The sequence below is a fragment of the Panulirus ornatus genome, chromosome 57 (assembly GCF_036320965.1).
Source record: "Panulirus ornatus isolate Po-2019 chromosome 57, ASM3632096v1, whole genome shotgun sequence".
Classification (NCBI taxonomy): Eukaryota; Metazoa; Arthropoda; class Malacostraca; order Decapoda; family Palinuridae; genus Panulirus; species Panulirus ornatus.
Window position 1 is genome coordinate 22,917,983 of NC_092280.1, and position 20,077 is coordinate 22,938,059.

Genomic DNA, 20,077 nt, shown 5'->3' on the forward strand with positions numbered 1-20,077 from the left:
GATGTGTAATTGTACAATGCATTGGCTTTCCAAGATAGATGCTAAAAGAGTTATGGATAATCCTATCATCCAGTGAAATATAACTTACTATGCTTTATAGTACCTGTTACATATGGATAATTTAAAGAAAAATGCTCCATACTGAGAAAAGGGTTTTGAGAACTGCATGGCCAATTGTACAAGATGAACAACTTTATGAATAATTCTTATCCATACACTCGAAAATTGTTCTAATATTTGCCTGCAGACAGTTTGTCTCCGTAACTATTCACCTAATAGGTATGCATGTGTGTGTGCAATTACCTATTTGTTTTGAAAAGGGAGGGAGTTTTACACTCAGGGCTCAATCTCTTGGACATTCTTTAATATCATACAATCTTCTGAAATTCTGCATACTGTCCAAATTTACCACATCCTCTTTTACTTTATTCCATTCATTCATCACTCTTATGTTATAAAAGTCTCCTAAAAATTTCTTTCAACAAGTTTCTTGCTTAAATCTGTGTTATGGTCTATGGTTGTCCTATTCGTGTATCTTTCAAAGAAATGTTCAGTGTATATACCATCAGTCTGGTTTAAAGACTTGAAGGCTGTGATCAGGTCACTCCTTACTCTTATCTAGCATGGCAAGTTTAAGGCCTGTAGCCTTTACTTGTAATTCAGCTCTCAATTTTCTTTTGCCCTTTTCTGGACCTTCACCATGAACTACTTGTGCCTCTTTAGGTGAAGCAGCCAAGTTTAAGAAGTACATTCTAGTTCTGGCCTTAAGTAGGATATGGACAGCTTGCTAAATATTTTGTAATCCAAATACTTAAAATCTATTCCAGTATTTGTCAGCAGACAGTTTCTCTTTTGTAATTCTTGTAATGTGGGATTCTTCCTTGAGGTTAGGGATGATGTCAACTCCCAGGTCCCTGTCACACACAGAATTATGAAGCTTATTTCCTGTTATATTAAAAACATACTGAGGCCTTCTTTCACTCTTTTCCCATCCTTATTACTTTAAATTTGCTTTGGTAGAATATCATCAACCATGTATCAGATTTACTTTGGAGTCTGTCAAGTTCCCTTGTAAGTTGATGCAATCACCTATCACTTCCCTTCATCACCTTTGCATCATCTGGAAGAAAGGATGAGTTCAAAATGATAACCAGGAGGTTAAGATGACATTAATAAAGAAAAGGTCTTTAAAGGTAGAAGAGAATCCAGAACAAGATGGCACACAACTTGAAGTTAAGCAAAAGAATGTGTAGAGGTATATGAGAAAGCATTCTTTTAACACTTGTGGACATGTGGAAGAAGCTAAGAGAAGCAGAGGTAAAATATACAGAGCATTCTTGATTCAAAAACCACATCAAAAAAAGCAAGGATACATTGCAGCCTTACGAGTGTAAAACTCCCTCTACATATGTACAAATACAATTGGTAATAAAACATGCATGCACACAAAAGCCAGACAAGATGCAAAAATCACAAAATAATACATAAACATACCATACTGATGTGCAATTTTTAATATTTCAGTCATTAAACCAATGATATTAAAAGGCTCAACAAAGAAAGTCACTATTTACAGGCAACCTGTAAATGGATTAATTATGAAGTGATGATTAGTAATGAACAGTTGTAACATCTTTCATAAGAAATTAACGAGTTTAGTTATATAATGTAAATCACATGATAAAGATCTAGAACAAATTTATGGTCCCAATTTGAAAATCAATAATGAAACATTCTTAGGAATGCAAACAAACTGATTACAATCATATTTTTCAGAGTCTCCTGAGCCAAGTGAACGGGGCAGCAAGTACCTGCACAGTTTGGAATTTGATCACTCTCAACAAGGTAAGTTTCATTTACTTCCTTTTCAAAGCATACCTAGTAACATGTTTAAAGACATATGTAGAAATCATGTGTTCATTAGTACTGTTCTGGAAATGCAAAATAATATTCCATTCTCGTAAAACACCTAATGCAAGAGCTTTACTGATTAGGAATGTGTTAAGAATTTACACTATGATGACATGATTTTGAGTAGCATTATAGTATATTCAAAATACATTAAAATTCAAACTATTCTCTTGTTTGAAAACAAAGTACTGTATCATCTAAACATTGTAAAAATGCATTTTTTTAATGTTAGCTGAGATGGCAGGGGCAACTGAGGCCCCAATTAAGGCCATCTCATTAATGTTATTTATATATTTTTTTTTTTTTTAAACTATTCACCATTTCCCACGTTAGCGAGGTAGCGTTAAGAACAGAGGACTGGGCCTTTGTGGAATATCCTCACCTGGCCCCCCTCTGTTCCTTCTTTTTGGGGAAAAAAAAAAAAAATATATATATATATATATATATATATATATATATATATATATATATATATATATATATATATATATATATATATACCCTGCCTAAGCCAGGTACCCATTTTATCGACTACACCTAAGGGTTGATGAACAGCTGGGTTGACTGCAGGATGACTGCTGCAACCAGGATTCAAACCTATGCATTTGATCCTGGGTGGACTGTGAATGTGTCATGGTTAGGATTGCTTACTGCTACAGCATAGAAGTGGTTATCTAAATGTAGTCCATACTTATATATGTCATCTATATGTGGTTCTTACATAAGAAGATCCAAGATGATAGATGAACTAGGAGGAAAGACGATCTTGATAATGTATTGAGAGAAACCAGGAGATTATGTGCACCATAACCATGGTGTCCTTCAAAAAAAAAAAATGCTCTTTTGATTAAACCCATGTTTAGAAAAGGGCTGGCAGGCCAGGGCTTAAAAGCTTTCATCCTGCCAGTAATTGCTTCTGTTTTTAAATTTCTTGAGACAGTTGTGTCTCCCAGTATATTACAGTATACTGGTTGAGGTACAAAACTTCCAGTTATCATGGGCCAGTTGATTAGTCCATCCCACCATGACTAGGTGGAGTGATCTCAATCTGCAAATAGTTTGCAAGACTTATGTCTGCAAGAAAACAGAATCTACTCTTCCCCCCTTGGTCTGAATTCTGGGGACTGTTTGCCAGCCAAACATCAACCAAGATCAGTGGGACAGAACCCTAAAAGTATGAGGCCTTGACTGGTTATTGCATGCCCATGGAAATTCACAGCCTGGGGTTCAAATCAGTGTCACCACTATACACTCTTGTGATGCTGTTTTCGTCTCTACCACTAACTTAACTCCCCTTCTGTGGGAGCTGGTACACTAAAAAAAAACTTCAAAACAAGACTATAGCCACCAGTCCCTCAAAACTGCATTACCATTGAAAGCCATTTATGAAATGAATTTTTTCCACTTTTCCAAAAATAGGTCATTTTAGTAATAAACAATGATAAGCACTTAAGTAAGAAGGGGAAGAAGGGGGGGAAATGGTATGATGAGGGTGAGACATGACAGTTTTGACATCAACCAATGTGCTCCCATAAATCACTATTACTGTAAGTCTGTTAATTAACACTTATAAGTTTGTAGCTACATAAAACTTGTTACATTGGAGTGCAGGTCTTCATTGCACTGAGGGTAGGTTACCCTTTCTCTTGACAGTAAACTTGAATATTAAATACTGACACCACTTTAACACCATAACCTACATTTATTACATTATCAAACACACAACATTAAAAGGTAATGAACAGCAGAATAAAAAGGCAAGGATGGTCCCAGGTATGGATGAAGGGAAACAAATATGAATATGTATATATGTATATGTTGATATGTATATGTATGTGTATGTATATATGTGTGTATGTGAGTGGATGGGTCTTTCTTTGTCTGTTTCCTGGCACTACCTCGTTAATGCAGGAGACGACGATCAAGTATAATGAATTCACATATTTTTATTTTCATTTTATTATACTTTGTCGCTGTCCCCCGCGTTAGGGAGGTAGCACAAGGAAACAGACGAAAGAATGGCCCAACCCACCCACATACACATGTATATACATACGTGCCCACACACACACATATACATACCTAGACATTTCAACTTATACATACATATACATACACAGACATATACATATATACACATGTACATATTCATACTTGCTGCTTTCATCCATTCCTGTCGCCACCCTGCCATACATGAAATGGCACTCCTCGCACCCCGTGCGTGTGCGAGGTAGCGCTAGAAAAAGACAACAAAGGCCACATTCGTTCACACTCAGTCTCTAGCTGCCGTGTAATGCACCGAAACCACAGCTCCCTTCCACATCTCGGCCCCACAAAACTTTCCATGGTTTACCCCAGATATAGGGTATTTTGGTCGAGGTGGTGTGCAAAGTGAGAGGGTCAAGGAGAATGATTTGGTAAACAGAGAAGAGGTAGTGAAAGCTTTGTAGAAGATGAAAGCCAGGAAGGCGGTGGGTTTGGATGGTATTACTGTGAAATTTATTAAAAAAGGGGGTGACTGTGTTGTTGACTGGTTGGTGAGGATATTCAGTATACGTATGGTTCATGGCGAAGTGTCTGAGAATTGGTGGAATGCATGTGTAGTGCCATTGTACAAAGGCAAAGGGGATAAAGGTGAGTGTTCAAATTACAGAGGTATAAGTTTGTTGAGTATTCCTGGGAAAGTATATGGGAGGGTATTGATTGAGAGGGTAAAGGCATATGCAGAGCATCAGATTGGGGAGGAGCAGTGTGGTTTTAGAAGTGGTAAAGGATGTGTGGATCAGGTGTTTGCTTTGAAGAAGGTATGTGAGAAATACTTTATTGGAAGGTATTAAGAGTATATGGTGTGAGAGGTAAGTTGCTTGAAGCAGTGAAAAGCTTTTATCGAGGATGTAAGGCATGTGTATGAGTAGGAAGAAAGGAGAGTGACTGGTTCCCAATGAATGTCAGTTTGCGGCAAGGGTACGTGATGTCTCCATGGTTGTTTAATTTGTTTATGGATGGGGTTGTTAGGGAAGTGAATGCAAGAGTTTTGGAGGGGCAAGTATGCAGTCTGTTGGGGATGAGAGGGCTTGGGAAGTGTCAGTTGTTGTTTGCTGATGATACAGTGCTGGTGGCTGATTCAGGTGAGAAACTGCAGAAGTTAGTGACTGATTTTGGTAAAGTGTGTGAAAAAAGAAAGCTGAGAGTAAATGTGAATAAGAGCAAGGTTCAGTAGGGTTGAGGGACAAGTAAATTGGGAGGTAAGTTTGAATGGAGAAAAACTGGAGGAAATGAAATGTTTTAGATATCTGGGAGTGGATTTAGCAGCGGATGGAACCATGGAAGCGGAAGTGAGTCACAGGGTAGGGGAGGGGGCAAAGGTTCTGTGGGTGTTGAAAAATGTGTGGAAGGCGAGAACATTATCTCGGAAAGGAAAAATGGGTATGTTTGAAGGAATAGTGGTTCCAACTGTTATATGGTTGTGAGGCATGGGTGATCGATAGGGTTGTGTGGAGGAGGGTGGTATGGTTGTGAGGCATGGGCGATAGATAGGGTTGTGTGGAGGAGGGTGGATGTGTTGGAAATGAGATGTTTGAGGACAATATGTGGTGTGAGGTGGTTTGATCAAGTAAGTAATGAAAGGGTATGAGAGATGTGTGGTAATCAAAAGAGTGTGGTTGAGAGAGCAGAAGAGGGTGTATTGAAATGGTTTGATCACATGGAGAGAATGAGTGAGGAAAGATTGACGAAGAGGATATATGTGTCGGGTGGAGGGAACGAGAAGTGGGAGACCAAATTGGAGGTGGAAGGATGGAGTGAAAAAGATTTTGGGCAATCGGGGCCTGAACATACAGGAGGGTAAAAGGCGTGCAAGGAATAGAGTGAATTGGAACAATGTGGTATACCAGGGTCGATGTGCTGTCAATGGATTGAACCGGGGCATGTGAAGCATCTGGGGTAAACCATGTAAAGTTTTATGGGGCCTGGATGTGGAAAGGGAGCTGTGGTTTCAGTGCATTACACATGACAGCTAGAGACTGAGTGTAGACAAATGTGGCCTTTGTTGTCCTTTTCTAGCACTACCTCGTGCACATGTGGGGGGAAGGGGGTGTCATTTCAGAGTGGCAGCAGGAATGGATGAAGGCAGCATGTATGAATATGTGCATGTGTATATATGTATATGTCTGTGTTTGTATATGTATGTATATGCTGAAATGTATAGGTATGTATATGTGTGTGTGTGGGCGTTTATGTACATACATGTGTATGTGGGTGGGTGGAGCCACTCTTTCATTTGTTTCCTTGCGCTACCTCGCTGAGGCAGGAGACAGCAACAAAGTATGATAAATAAATGAATATATATGTATACATGTTGAAGGCTCCAGCCACAGACAAAAGTGCACATCAAGCCAGGCCTTAACTGAAATATAGAGAGAATTATGAAACTGAAAAAGACAAGGGAAAGTATTTACAGATTTTTGAGAAAGTGAAAGACCTATCTTTTGAAATGTGCCAGATCATAGTTATTGGGAAAGACATGATAAGGTAGAGACTTCCAAAGCTTCCACATATAAGGAAAGAAGCAGGTATCAAAAAGGGCCTACCCTTGAGTTGTCGATCGTCATACAATAATCATGTGATGCAGTAGCTTGCCGAGTATTGTGTGGTCTAGCTAGTGGTAAGGGGCACACAAGCAGCCACTTCTTGAGAGCAAAAACCCCAAGTAATACCAATAGAAGAGGGAAAGTGAGCCAATATTGTGGCATAGGACAAGGGGGTCAAGTTTGGAAATTAGCCTGGGACAGTTTATAAGTCTGCTTTCGACTCACCTCTGCCAAGTAAGGGTACAGAGCTAGAACCACTCCAAATATGAGAGCAGTGCTCCATACAACGATGAATCTATCCCTTGTATAAATAGAGCAACTGTTCAGAAGAGTAGTAATTTCGACATCAAAACAGGTCACCCAGTTTCTTAGAGGCAGACTTAGCTATTCCCGTAATGCGGGGTTTCCAAGAAAGAGTGGATGGTACAGTAATACTAAGTATGTTCATCAAGAGGTGGAATTCCAGAATGTCAAAGGAAAAATGAGAGTTGTGAGGAGTTTTCAATAGAAATGGGTAGAAATTGGGTCTTGATGGCATTTAACTTAAGATTTTGCATATTCGACTGAGATATTTTCTCCAAGTCTGAGTTTATTAAGGAAGCTGTATCAAGAAAAGATGCAGACCTAGTGTGAGAAGAGGGAGCAGAATTGAAAAATGTGGATGAATCCAGTGTTGAGTCATCAGCATATGAATGCATTGGATTATTTGTGGAGAGGAAACCATTGAAAAAAAAAAAAGGAGAAAAAGTGTAGGGGACAAGACAGAACCTTGAGGGACACTGTTATTGATGGAGAAAAGTGGGGAGGCTGATCCATCAACAACCACAGAGACAGATCAGCTGGAGAGGATGCTAGATATAAAGGAGCAAAGTGAGGAAGGGAAGCCAAAAGAGGGGAGCTTAAGATGAGCCCCCGATGCCAAACCCTGTCAAAAGCCTTAGATATGTCAAGGGCTATTACATATGACTCCCTAAAATCTTTCAGGGATGATGGCCAGACATAAGCATAATAGGAAAGAGTATTACCAGTGGATCTCGCCTTATGGAAGCCATATTGGTGATCAGAGAGAAGACTGATTTTTGAGGTGTTTAAGGACTTGGGAATTGAGGAGGGATTCAAAGACTTTGGAAATAGTAAATGTCAAAGCTGTAGGACAATAGTTAGAGGAGTCAGAACAATCACACTTCTTAGGGATGGGATATATCAAAGCATGTTTCTAAGGAGAAGGAAAAGTTTTGGTTTTTAAACAGAAACAGAACAGACAAGCAAGCAGAGGTGCAAGTTCAGAGGCACACATCAACATCAACACAGAAAGGTGATTATTAAAGAAAAGAAAATGATACTGATCTATACCAGATGGCTAACTGCAGCAGAAAATGATATGTGTCCATGATGCAGTCCCAAGGAACTGTGAGCTCTAGACGACTGGGAGCAAGTGGGTTGGTGACATCGACCTGATGGTGATCATTGATTGGTTGTGACTGAACCCCTTTAGTCAAAAAAGGCTTCAGTGATCTGAAGACCGACCAGAATGGATGAGCAAAAGAGCATTATGAGAGCAAATTACGAGGGGTAGGAATAATTTGAACAACCAAGGAATATCTCATGCTCATGGGACAGGAATAGGTATGTAGTAAAGTCAGTATGTCCAGTATGAATTCACGTCTGAAGAGTAATATAGTGTTTATTGTTTCTTGGTGTGTATCTGTAAATGTGTGGATTGGGATGGTGCATAAAGGCAGGAGAGAGATTATGTGAGCTTTTTAAAACTCAAAAGCTCTCATTTGTGTTTACTTACCATCCCATTCCACACATTTATAAAAATAAATAATGTATATGTATGTACATCTACTTGAAATCACATGAGTTACAGCAATTATCGGATACTGGCTGAGTGTGTCCACCTTAATATTGTCCATTCAGAACCCTATCACACCAGTATGAATGAAAATGAATACTTTTTGAGGGGTTTTTCTTTACTTATAGATAATATATGTAATGTTCCTTGAAATAGGGAATAACTTTTCAGTTTTTTCATTTTTCTGCAAGCAGAAGAGTGTCCCATAGGATTATATGCATGGTTAAAGGGTTAAAGAGCATATACGTTTTACCAGGTTAAGCTATGCTGTACATTATTTTATTTAGAAAATTATTTTCTAGATAACTGTAAAAACATATCATTGGAAATATTGTTTTAAGAACATTTGAAGATATCCTGCACACACAGCATACAGTGAATATTAGTAATGCTGCAGTGAAAGAGTTAGGGAAAAGTCCTGCCAAGAACTAGTATGTATTGTGAAACTGACGATTTTTATATCAAATAATTTTCCAACTGCTACAATATACGTGTATTTGTAAGAGTATATTCTTATTTAATTGCCAAATAAACAACATTTATGTATGTTTAAAATAGAGAAAATAAATGAATGAAATTGGATAGCTTTGGTTACAAAGAATGGTTTTATCATATCTTTAAGTAGCCTGTTTCATGCAAAGTCTTTATAAAGATTATGATTCCATATTTTTTGCAACTTTATAAAGAATGGAGAATCAAGGAAACTTCCTTACCTTCTCAAGAATTCATCATATGCATCCCTTCTAATGGTATGGGCTGTTACTAATTTATGTTGAGTTAGAACCCTCCTAATATCATCTGTCAGTGCCCCATATAGGCATCGCTCTCCATCAAAAGTATTAGCTTCACATCTAGCACCAACTCCAATTAGATATTCCACTACTTGTTGATGTCCACATAAACATGCATAGTACCTAAAAGAAAAAGTTATTCTTCGTCATTCAGGAATGATATATTACAGAAATTCACGATACAAAACTGAAAAAAGAGATTCTCCAAACTAACGAATGAATTACACTTTGGCATTATCCTCAAGAAGAGGATAGTTACACTATACTTGGATAGTACTGCATGTGAATACAATAAAAAACTTATGATTCTAAGAACCTTATACCAAGAACATACAGAAATATTACTATTTTGTCTTAGCTCTATCAGAGACTTACGGTTGAAACATGCATTACTCTGATGTACTAAACAGTGCATATATTAGAAAAAGTTACTGTATACAAAATATCTTTTAGGCATCTGTATACTGATCAGGAATTTACAAACCACCAAAAACAACTCAATAATCAGCAAAACAAAAAAAACTTACAGGGGTGTACTGTCCCATTTGTCTCGTATATTAACATCAACATCTCGTTGTTCAACGAGCTGCCTGAAAAAAAAAGCTCTATATGGCATATATTATTATTATTATTATTATTATTATTATTATTATTATGAATCTACTTGATTGCTTTTTCCTGCGTTAAAGAGAGCGCCAGAAAACAGACAAAGAAAGACCCATGCACTCATGTACACATATTTATACATATACACGTGTGCACACACACACACACACACACACACACACACACATATATATATATATATATATATATATATATATATATATTTTTTGTCGCTGTCTCCCGCGTTTGCGAGGTAGCGCAAGGAAACAGACGAAAGATATGGCCCAACCCATCCCCATACACATGTATATACATACGTCCACACACGCAAATATACATACCTACACAGCTTTCCATGGTTTACCCCAGACGCTTCACATGCCCTGATTCAATCCACTGACAGCACATCAACCCCGGTATACCACATCGCTCCAATTCACTCTATTCCTTGCCCTCCTTTCACCCTCCTGCATGTTCAGGCCCCGATCACACAAAATCTTTTTCACTCTATCTTTCCATATATATTATATATGCCTGGGGATAGGGGAGAAAGAGTACTTCCCACGTATTCCCTGCGTGTCATAGAAGGCAACTAAAAGGGGAGGGAGCGGGGGGCTGGAAATCCTCCCCTCTCCTTTTTAATTTTCCAAAAGAAGGAACAGAGAAAGGGGCCAAGTGAGGATTTCCCTCAAAGGCTCAGTCCTCTGTTCTTAACACTACCTCACTGATGCGGGAAATGGCGAATAGTATGAAAAAAAAATGGGAAGTCAGTTGTTATTGGCTGATGATACAGTGCTGGTGGCTGATTCGGGTGAGAAACTGTAGAAGCTGATTACTGAGTTTGGTAAAGTGTGTAACAGAAGAAAGCTGAGAGTAAATGTGAGTAAGATCAAGGTTATTAGGTTCAAGAGGGTTGAGGGACTAGTTAATTGGTAGGTAAATTGAATGGAGAAAAACTGGAGGAAGTGAAGTGTTTTAGATATCTGGGAGAGGATTTAGCAGTGGATGGAACCATGGAAGTGGAAGTGAGTCACAGGGTGGGGGAAGGAGCAAAGGTTCTGGGAGTGTTGAAGAATGTGTGGAAGGTGAGAATGTTATCTCACAGAGCAAAAATGGGTATGTTTGAAGGAATGGTCGTTCCAACAATGTTATTTGGTAGCGAGGCATGGGCTGTAGATAAGGTTGTGCGGAGGAGGGTGGATGTGTTGGAAATGAAATGTTTGAGGACAGTATGTGGTGATAGGTGGTTTGATCGAGTAAGTAATGAAGGGGTAAGAGAGATGTGTGGTAATAAAAAGAGTGTGGTTGAGAAAATAGAAGAGGGTGAATTGAAATGGTTTGGTCACATGGAGAGAATGAGGGAGGAAAGATTGACAAAGAGGATGTATGAGTCAGAGGTGGAGGGAACGGGGATAAGTGGGAGGTGGAAGGATGGAGTGAAATTGTGAATATGTATGAAAGAAAAGAATATATATACCATTTGGTATATTCCTATGAGTCCACGGGGAAAATGAAACACAATAAGTTCCCAAGTGCACTTTCGTGTAATAATCACGTCATCAGGGGAGACACAAGAGAGAAATATAACAGTCAGTTGATATACATCAAAGAGACGAAGCTAGGACGCTATTTGGTAAACATGCAATTGTCGAAGACAAGAGGAATATCTTGCTCATGCACAAAATTTTGATTCTTTCCAACATATGGTATATATATACCATTTGCTAAACATGTAATTGTCCAAGACAATCACATGTTTACCAAATGGCATCCTACCTATGTCTCTTCATTGTATATCAACTGATTGTTATATTTCTCTCTTGTATCTCCCCTGATGATGAGATTATTACATGAAAGTGCACTTGGGAACTTATCGTGTTTCATTTTCCCTGTGGACTCATAGGAATATATATTTATATATTATATTATTTTTTTATTATACTTTGTCGCTGTCTCCCACATTAGCGAGGTAGCGCAAGGAAACAGACGAAAGAATGACCCAACATACCTACACACACATGTATGTACATACATGTCCATACACGCACATATACATACCTATATATTTCAACATATACATACATATACATACACAGACATATACTTATATACACATGTACATAATTCATACTTGCAGCCTTTATTCATTCCCGTAGCTACCCCGCCACATATGAAATGACAACCCCCTCCCCCCGCACATGTGCGAGGTAGCGCTAGGAAAAGACAACAAAGGCCACATTCGTTCACATTCAGTCTCTAGCTGTCATGTATAATGCACCAAAATCATAGCTCCCTTTCCACATCCAGGCCTCACAAAACTTTCCATGGTTTACCCCAGATGCTTCACATGTCCTGGTTCAATCCATTGACAGCACGTCGACCCCAGTATACCACATCATTCCAATTCACTCCATTCCTTGCCTGCCCCGATCACTCAAAATCTTTTTCACTCCACCCTCCCACCTTCAACCCGGTCTCCCACTTCTCCTCATTCCCTCCACCTCTGACACATATATCCTCTTTGTCAATCTTTCCTCACTCATTCTCTCCATGTGACCAAACCATTTCAATACACCCTCTTCTGCTCTCTCAACCACACTCTTTTGATTACTTCACATCTCTCTTACCCTTTCATTACTTACTTGATCAAACCACCTCACACCACATATTGTCCTCAAACATCTTATTTCCAACACATCCACCCTCCTTCGCACAAACCTATCTATAGCCCACGCCTCCGAACCATATAACATTGTTGGAACCACTATTCCTTCAAACATACCCATTTTTGCTTTCCGAGATAATGTTTGTGTATGGTGTGTGTGTAGATGAAGCCCAGCATTAATAACATAACTAATAGTTACAAAAATTATACACCATACATACAAATACTCATGTAATATGAAGTATTAATACACAACACTACAGGTATATTTTGCCAACTTTAATGCAATCCTCTTGGATTTTTTCAGTTTCAGTGGATTTTTTGTGTGGGGAGACCTTTATCTATATCTCTCATGCCTGTTCCCACGTGGAACTCCTTCCATGGGTTAGCTCCAGCAATAGAGTGTTCTTGTGATAGTACATTTACAGTGAAATAAAATCATAAAGTTAAGCAGTCTCGTTGTCATGATGTTTGTGCCACTGTTTGCACTTATAGTTTATCGTAGGGAACAGTACCTAGTCTGCTACCTAGTCAAAGTTTGTTTGAGAGGGAGTAGGTAAAACAGTTTGACAATTTTCACTTTCTGCTTTTGGTAGATCAAATTCACTCTCCCACAGAAGTTTTTTCCATACATATATGCCATTTCCTGCTTTAGCAAGGTAATGTAAGGAACAGACAAAGAATTGGCTTAATTTGCTCACATTCAGGGTCTTGTCATGTGTAATTCACTGAAATCAAATCCCTCTACCCACAGCCAGGCCCCACAGATCTTACTCTGGCTTCTTCCAACTGCTTTATATGCTCCAGTGTAGCCCAGTAATAGCAAGTTGTCCTATGTAAACCTGATTGCTCCAAGTTGCTCTAGCTCTTGCACTCTTCGCACCCTCCTACATGTTCTGGCCCTGAGCCCGTAAAGTATCTTTCACTCCACCTTCCACCTCCTTTTTGGTTTCCCCTTTTTCTTGTTTCTTCCATTTCTGATCTGCATACCCTTTTATTTACTTTTGCTTGTTTATGGATTTAAACTAGGGAACTGGAGATGCAGAGTCTATGTAACTCCATGTCAAAATCATTTTAGCACACCACCTTAGCTTTCTCACATAGTCCTCTTTTTACTACACCTCTCTCTTATCCTATTATCTATTATTCAGTTAACCCTCCTCACACCACATACTGATCTCAAGCATTTGTTTCCAACACATTCACACCATTTTTCACATTTTTGTATAAGGCCCACATCTTGCATCCATACCACAACAGTGGGACTACTATATCATGATATTCACCTCAACATGTTTCATTTTATTTACACCTTGTTACATTTGTTAGGTTTGTCACTTTTAAGTTCTATGTTAGGTTAGGTTTATTAGTTTCATGTAGATTTTGTTTTTTATACCATTTTTTCCCTCTGTATCATTGGACTTCCTATATAGTGGGGTCTTAATCAGTGAGTCATGTTCTGCATCATTTCCCATTCCGTACTTTAAATCTGTAAATTGTAACATTGTCATTCATGTGATTTTTTCACATTTCTAATGATTAACAATGGTACAGCACTGAAGTAAAATATTATCTAGTTATCATAGGTTCTGTTAAATTCAATAAGTATTTCATTTATATTTTTTCATTACCTGAGCCCTTGATTTCTCTGGTCTTCATAGCCTTTCCCACTATTGCTTTATTTACCATCATCACATAAAAGAAACTGCTTCAGATCTTACTCCACCACTCTTATTCAATTCTTCACACATTACTCTCCCATCGCTACTGATAATAACTCATATTTTAAAAGTATTTCTGCGGCGGGACGTTACCATATTCATACTTTTGAGTGTGTGTGGCAACTTTTACTTTACCATTCTAATTATGGTATGTTAACATACTGTATGACTAGAGGAGCTAAAGTTGTAAGCTACATGCTACAAGAGTGAAGGGTGGGTATGGCAGGTGGTTGAAATGTCTGAAATATGATTATTCATTTAGTTCCCCTAACCTGACTTCTTCAATGTCTCCTTTCTTGCAATGTCGAAATAGTTCCAAGGCATCCATAATGCTTCGATAAGGTGGATATTGTATACAAGTAAGAATTCTGTTGAAAATAATGGCACCAACTGCGTCTAATCACTGTCAAACTTGGCGATATTCCCAATTTTCCCCATCAGAGTTGTTTACACGATCAGCTGATTTCGTTTACCGTACGTTCAGAAAGACGCGAAATAACAATGTTTTCGTAACCTAAGAATTGTAAGTCTATTTCTGACGGTTATACATATTTGGCAATTTTAATTTTTTTTTAATTGTAATGAAAAGAAAGCCATTTTTCAAAAGGACTCTGAAAGTTGATTGTGATTTTTTTCATTAATGAATAATGAACGCTTCTGTTTTGTGAATTTGGCATTCCCTGTTGTGTATATTATTGTTTCTCGTATTCTTAACAGCTGCGATGAAAATTTAAGGTGTATTCCATGTCACAGGAGTTAAAAATAGAAGAGAATACCTTCAAGTTCTTATTTTTACTCTAACAAGGAAAGACGAATTGGCAGCGTTCTGGTTCTGTGGATGACATCCATCTTACATCATTGTTCTAATAGCTATCTGACTCTTCCCTTGATGGATCTTGGGTCACATCGGAATACCGTGTATGTAATATTATGGCAAGGCTTTAGAGGTGCACTGGTTAGTGGGTCAAGCTTCACCCCTTGAGCACAAAAAATAACGCTTGAACACGACGCAACTACCCTTGAACACGGTGGTACGATCCTTAGGTATGATGGGCTGTCCTTTGAGCTAAACTTTGAGGGTCAGGTCAATGACCATTATACCCGAAGATAGTACAGTTGTGCCAGAGGGTCGTTTCGTTTCGTTGCTGTTTAAGGGTTAAACCGTGAAACCCGACGGTTCGTCATGAACATGGTACACATAATCTAAGGAATGACAATGAATGTGATCTGTTGGTGTCTGGTGAGTCTCACCCCAAGCACGATCAGTCCAGGTGCCGCCACTGCAACCCAGCACCACTGTGTTAGGTGCCGCCACCACACCCTAGCACCGTCATGCTATGTGACGACATCACACTCGAGCACCACCATGCTAGGTGCTATAATCACATACCAGCACCATGTTGATAAGTGCCGCTACCATACTCCACATACCAGCATCACTATGCTTGGTTATGTTGGGTTCCGACACAAACGCATCAGCTCCACTTAATGAGACGCTGTCTTTCTCAAACGCTAAAATAGAAAACTTGTCCTGATATCCTTTCCCCTAAAACACACATCACTGCTCCCGGAGGAAGAAGTATGCACACCCAAGAAATATAGTCTTCGTAATACAGAAAATTATAAGACGAAAAAGAAAGTGCATGGAAGTCGAACCCTGGGTGATGCATCTGCACGTGCTTTGAACCTGGGCCTGGGAAAGGGCATTTGGAAATTCCTTTTGTTGGTAACTCGATACTGTGCCTGGAAGATTATGTATCCTTCCCTATCAGCCACAGAGAGCGACTGGAGGGTGGAGCCAGGGTTAGGATGGGGCGGGACGATATAGGCAGGGGGGTTGGGTGTTAGTGTGGGTGGGGGGAGGGATGGATTGAGGGGGGGTGGAGAGACAGGTTCCCCTAGCTGGCTGGTGTTAGTGGTGGCTGGCCAGTGGTGACCCTGAACCTTGTGCTAGATGGAGTGGGCGCTCCTGCTGCGCCTTCTGCGGGTTCGTTACTGGACTGTCATGGCCGAACACGGTCCACGACGACGCTTGTGATAAACTCGCCACTCTCACTCGTTTAACTTTGCTTTCACTCGTCCACTGTGATCAAGCTGGCTGTTAGAGTTCCTTAATTGCAGTTAGTGAGAAGGGCGTCCCCCGAGGAGAAAGACCGTTGTGAGAGCAGAAAGATGATAGGCTACCTGAAGGTAGTTGAGGTGTAGGACGATTCCCTGTTCAAGGTGAGGAGGGATGGAGGGTGGCGTACCACGGGTGTGGTAGCTAGCTTCCCCAGGGGCCTTCTGGCTGCCTGGCTAGCCGCGCGTTCCACAGTCGTCCGTTGCTTTACTTAACAGCACCCTTGTAATTTACATCATTTCCTTAATCGTGGCAGCTGACCATAACGTAGTTTGGGGAGGATAGTGAGACCGTAAGGACAGTGATGGTGATGTCGTGTGACAGTGAGGCTGGGGAATGTGAAGATGACCGTGTGGGGGTATTTGAGTGCGTCAGTGTTGACCCAGCGACTAAAGTGATGGTTAGTGATGACCACAGTGTACTGACGGTGCCCACCGATGAGGCAGGGAGGCCACGCATTCCTGCCCAATTTTTTTTTTCTTCGATCGTTGTCTTGGTGATCAATACGTCGTCACCAGGCCTGAGTGAGGTTCATTTACTTATAGTCTTTTATAAGGGCAGGAGCCTTCGTGTTCTCCAACTGGGCCGTAAGTCAAGCATTTCTTGCTTGGAAAGTGAATCTAAATGTACGAATATCCTAGTACAGACTAACTTACTGATATCAGAATATTTTCTCCCACGGCTGACAGTTGTAGTTGAAAAGTTGTGTTGGTTATAGAGGTTGTAGTAACTTCAGTGTCACACCACCAAGCTGGTTGATGTGCTGTTTATTATATACATCACATAGATCCATGGACACGAACCGGGAAGGGGAATTAGTTAAGATATATCAAATTAGAATTGATAGTACATCTTAGACCCTCACTATGGTATACGAAACGCCTTATCTCCACTACAGGGATGGACGATAAGGAATCATGCATCTCTGCTTTGGAGATGACCTGAGCGTGGCCGGACCGATGTATCGAGACTTTTGAACATGATTCAACCGCATCCTGTACACACGACTGAAATACACCATAGTTTTTGAGCTGTTGTAAATTTAGATTACTTTAGAACGACACTCTAGACTGAGAGAGCCATACACGTGAATATATATATATATATATATATATATATATATATATATATATATATATATATATATATATATATATATATATATATAAACCAACGGCTTTGTAGAGAGAAATGCACACTTGGTATTCACTAGTCTCTTATTGTTTTCTTCACAGTTTTTTTCAGTAAGCACGAAAATTTTTACATTAAACTTGCAATACTTTCATCCATCCACATTTTAGATACTCTGGGACGTTTCGGTTTATGAATGTCATCTTGAGCCCACGAGTTATAACGATGCAAAAATGAGAATACAACACAGTAGAGTAAGCACTGAAACACATTCACAGTTAAACGACCCTTGCAGTGGGAGGACAAGCTAGACAGAAAGAAATGCGTCTATGTTGAGGTCTGGGCGTAGAGTGTCTTCAGGGAATACCTATCGGTGTTAGGGGCTGGGGCGGGATAGGTTTACCTACCTGGGGATGAACCGGGGGTTTAAGTTAGGTCACGTTGGTCTGTGCTATAAGTTCTGGTGTTGCTGGCGTCAGGGTTACCCTTTGTGTTTTGAATATTATTTGAGTTTCAGTAGTCATATTCTGCAGTTCGATTTAGATGACAGGTTTCATATATATATATATATATATATATATATATATATATATATATATATATATATATATTATATATATATTGCGTTTTTCACTGCTAAATTGATTCGTTTTCTGCTGATCATTTATCAAATTACCCATTCTCGCTCCTGCGGTACGACAGATTCTTAGAAAACGAATGTATTTGACAGGGGACTATAATAAAAATGGCCCAGCTCTGGCACTTCATGTATGTAATAGTTATTTACTGAGATTTTCTTTTACTTAAGATTCAAGTATTTGTCCGTGGAATTGATTGTTAGAAATGTATGTTGCAGTTAGTAGTAATAGTATTAGTAGTAGTAGTTGTAGTAGCATCTAATAGTACTGAGTATTTCTTGGATTTGTAAGTGTTAAAGAAACTCTGCAGCAACATCCTAAGCACCACTCAGTACTGTGTTGTGGGAGTATCAATGGAGGCGCCTTGCTAGTACTAAGTGGGAGTGAGACATTCGAGGACGCGGATATTATTACCCCAGACAGTATATAGACTTGAAAATAGGCGTCACACCTGTAAATTGGCCTTGGCAGAGAGAAACAAGTCATGTCACAGAAATATGACCATGACTGAAATAACCTAGCATAACGTAACACTGAAAAGTGGATATGACAAACAGAATCATGAAATTCCACATAAATGCAAGTACGAGGGAAATAGACGAAGCTTTTGGAAATAGTCTGGACTCTAGAAATAATTGCACAACTGGAAGTGAGCATGAAAGAAAAGACTTGATGATCTCTGGATATCAAGGATGAAAATGACACCGTTGGAAATAGTCGTAAGGGAGAAAATGATAGATAAATGAACACATGGAACTATATATAATCTTGAAAAGAAAATGATACCCCCTGGAAACAGCTCTGTCCCATGGACGATGGCAGTGACTCCAGATGGTTGAGATAGCACCCGGGAATGAAAACGGGAAGTGACACAGTCCCTCGAAAACCGTGCGCTGGGGATGACCTCCCTGGGTGCTGGTGTCCCCGCTGGTGACATAGTTCCTGGTGCGCCAGTGTTGTTGTCCCCTGGTATCTTACTGCTTGGTCGAGGCCAAATGATGGTGGTACTTATAACGCTGATATATATATATATATATATATATATATATATATATATATATATATATATATATATATATATATATATATATATATATATTCCTATGAGTCCACGGGGAAAATGAAGCATAAGTTCCCAAGTGCACTTTCGTGTAATAATCACATCATCAGGGGAGACAAGAGAGAACTATAACGGAGAGGACCAGTGGCTTCGCTGAGGCACCAAGGGACTGTAGGAATGGGTAGGTCCCGGGTCCTCGCTGGTGCCACGAGAGACCAGGGGCAGCGCCTGTTGCCCTCGGCCATGTTAATCCTGCAGTGTCACCACCTCTGACACTCCACTAGTGACTTCACGTTTTACACGATCATTTACCCTCCACTTGACACCCACACCACTCACCCTCGCCTGCGCCATCATCTCGCTTCATCAGCCTCCTCCTGCGATGTCTTCACCTTCAGCCTGGGCTTGCCACCAAATGTCTTCATGGCCGTCCCTTCCTTTCACAGTCCTTCCTCCCCACCCTGGTCTCCTCGCTCCGTTGAGGTCTTCCTCCTCACCAACATTCCTCTCCATCACAGGTATAACAAGAACTGTCTCCCGCGGTCAGTACCACGAGGGAGGAGCCGCACCGAAGATGTTGGGTGGAACCAGCTGAGCACGATGGGAAGGACAGATAACAGAAATTCTGATGGTCAGTGACCGAGTCATCTGCTCACCATTACCTGAGAAATGGTAGAAACAAGATTGGAAAGGGGACGGCACCTCCCCACCCACCTCTCCACCTTACTGAATTGCCGGCGTGAGGAGAACACGAGGAGAAACGCCATGTCTTATGGGGAAAACATACTACCTTGGCAGTTCTGCAGGAAAGTGTCATGATAAGATTTCCGTAGCAACTTGGCGCAGTCCTGCACTGGGACTGGACATTTCTAAGAGGATGATTATATACTCAGATGACGCACCGAAGTATTTGTATAACCATATGGTTACTAGGTATTGATCGTTTCTGCAGTTACTTCGCGCATGTCTGCGTCGGATCCATCTACCG

At 39.9% G+C, this 20,077-nt stretch overlaps 2 protein-coding genes across 2 annotated transcripts in view; one reads left to right on the forward strand and one right to left on the reverse strand.

The window, feature by feature from the left end:
• Positions 1-14,637, reverse strand: part of LOC139766269 (ankyrin repeat and BTB/POZ domain-containing protein 1-like) — a 62,601-nt gene extending 47,964 nt beyond the window's left edge. Inside the window, exons 1-3 of the mRNA XM_071694678.1 lie at positions 14,414-14,637; positions 9,677-9,739; positions 9,072-9,272 (exon numbers count right to left, since the gene is read on the reverse strand). Of these exons, the coding sequence (XP_071550779.1) occupies positions 9,072-9,272; positions 9,677-9,739; positions 14,414-14,469 (320 nt within the window). The 5' untranslated portion in view covers positions 14,470-14,637. The remainder of the gene's footprint in view (positions 1-9,071; positions 9,273-9,676; positions 9,740-14,413) is intronic.
• LOC139766270 (ras-related protein Rab-32-like) overlaps positions 1-20,077 on the forward strand; it is a 56,600-nt gene that overhangs the window by 21,140 nt on the left and 15,383 nt on the right. Inside the window, exon 2 of the mRNA XM_071694679.1 lies at positions 1,777-1,845. Within this exon, the coding sequence (XP_071550780.1) occupies positions 1,777-1,845 (69 nt within the window). The remainder of the gene's footprint in view (positions 1-1,776; positions 1,846-20,077) is intronic.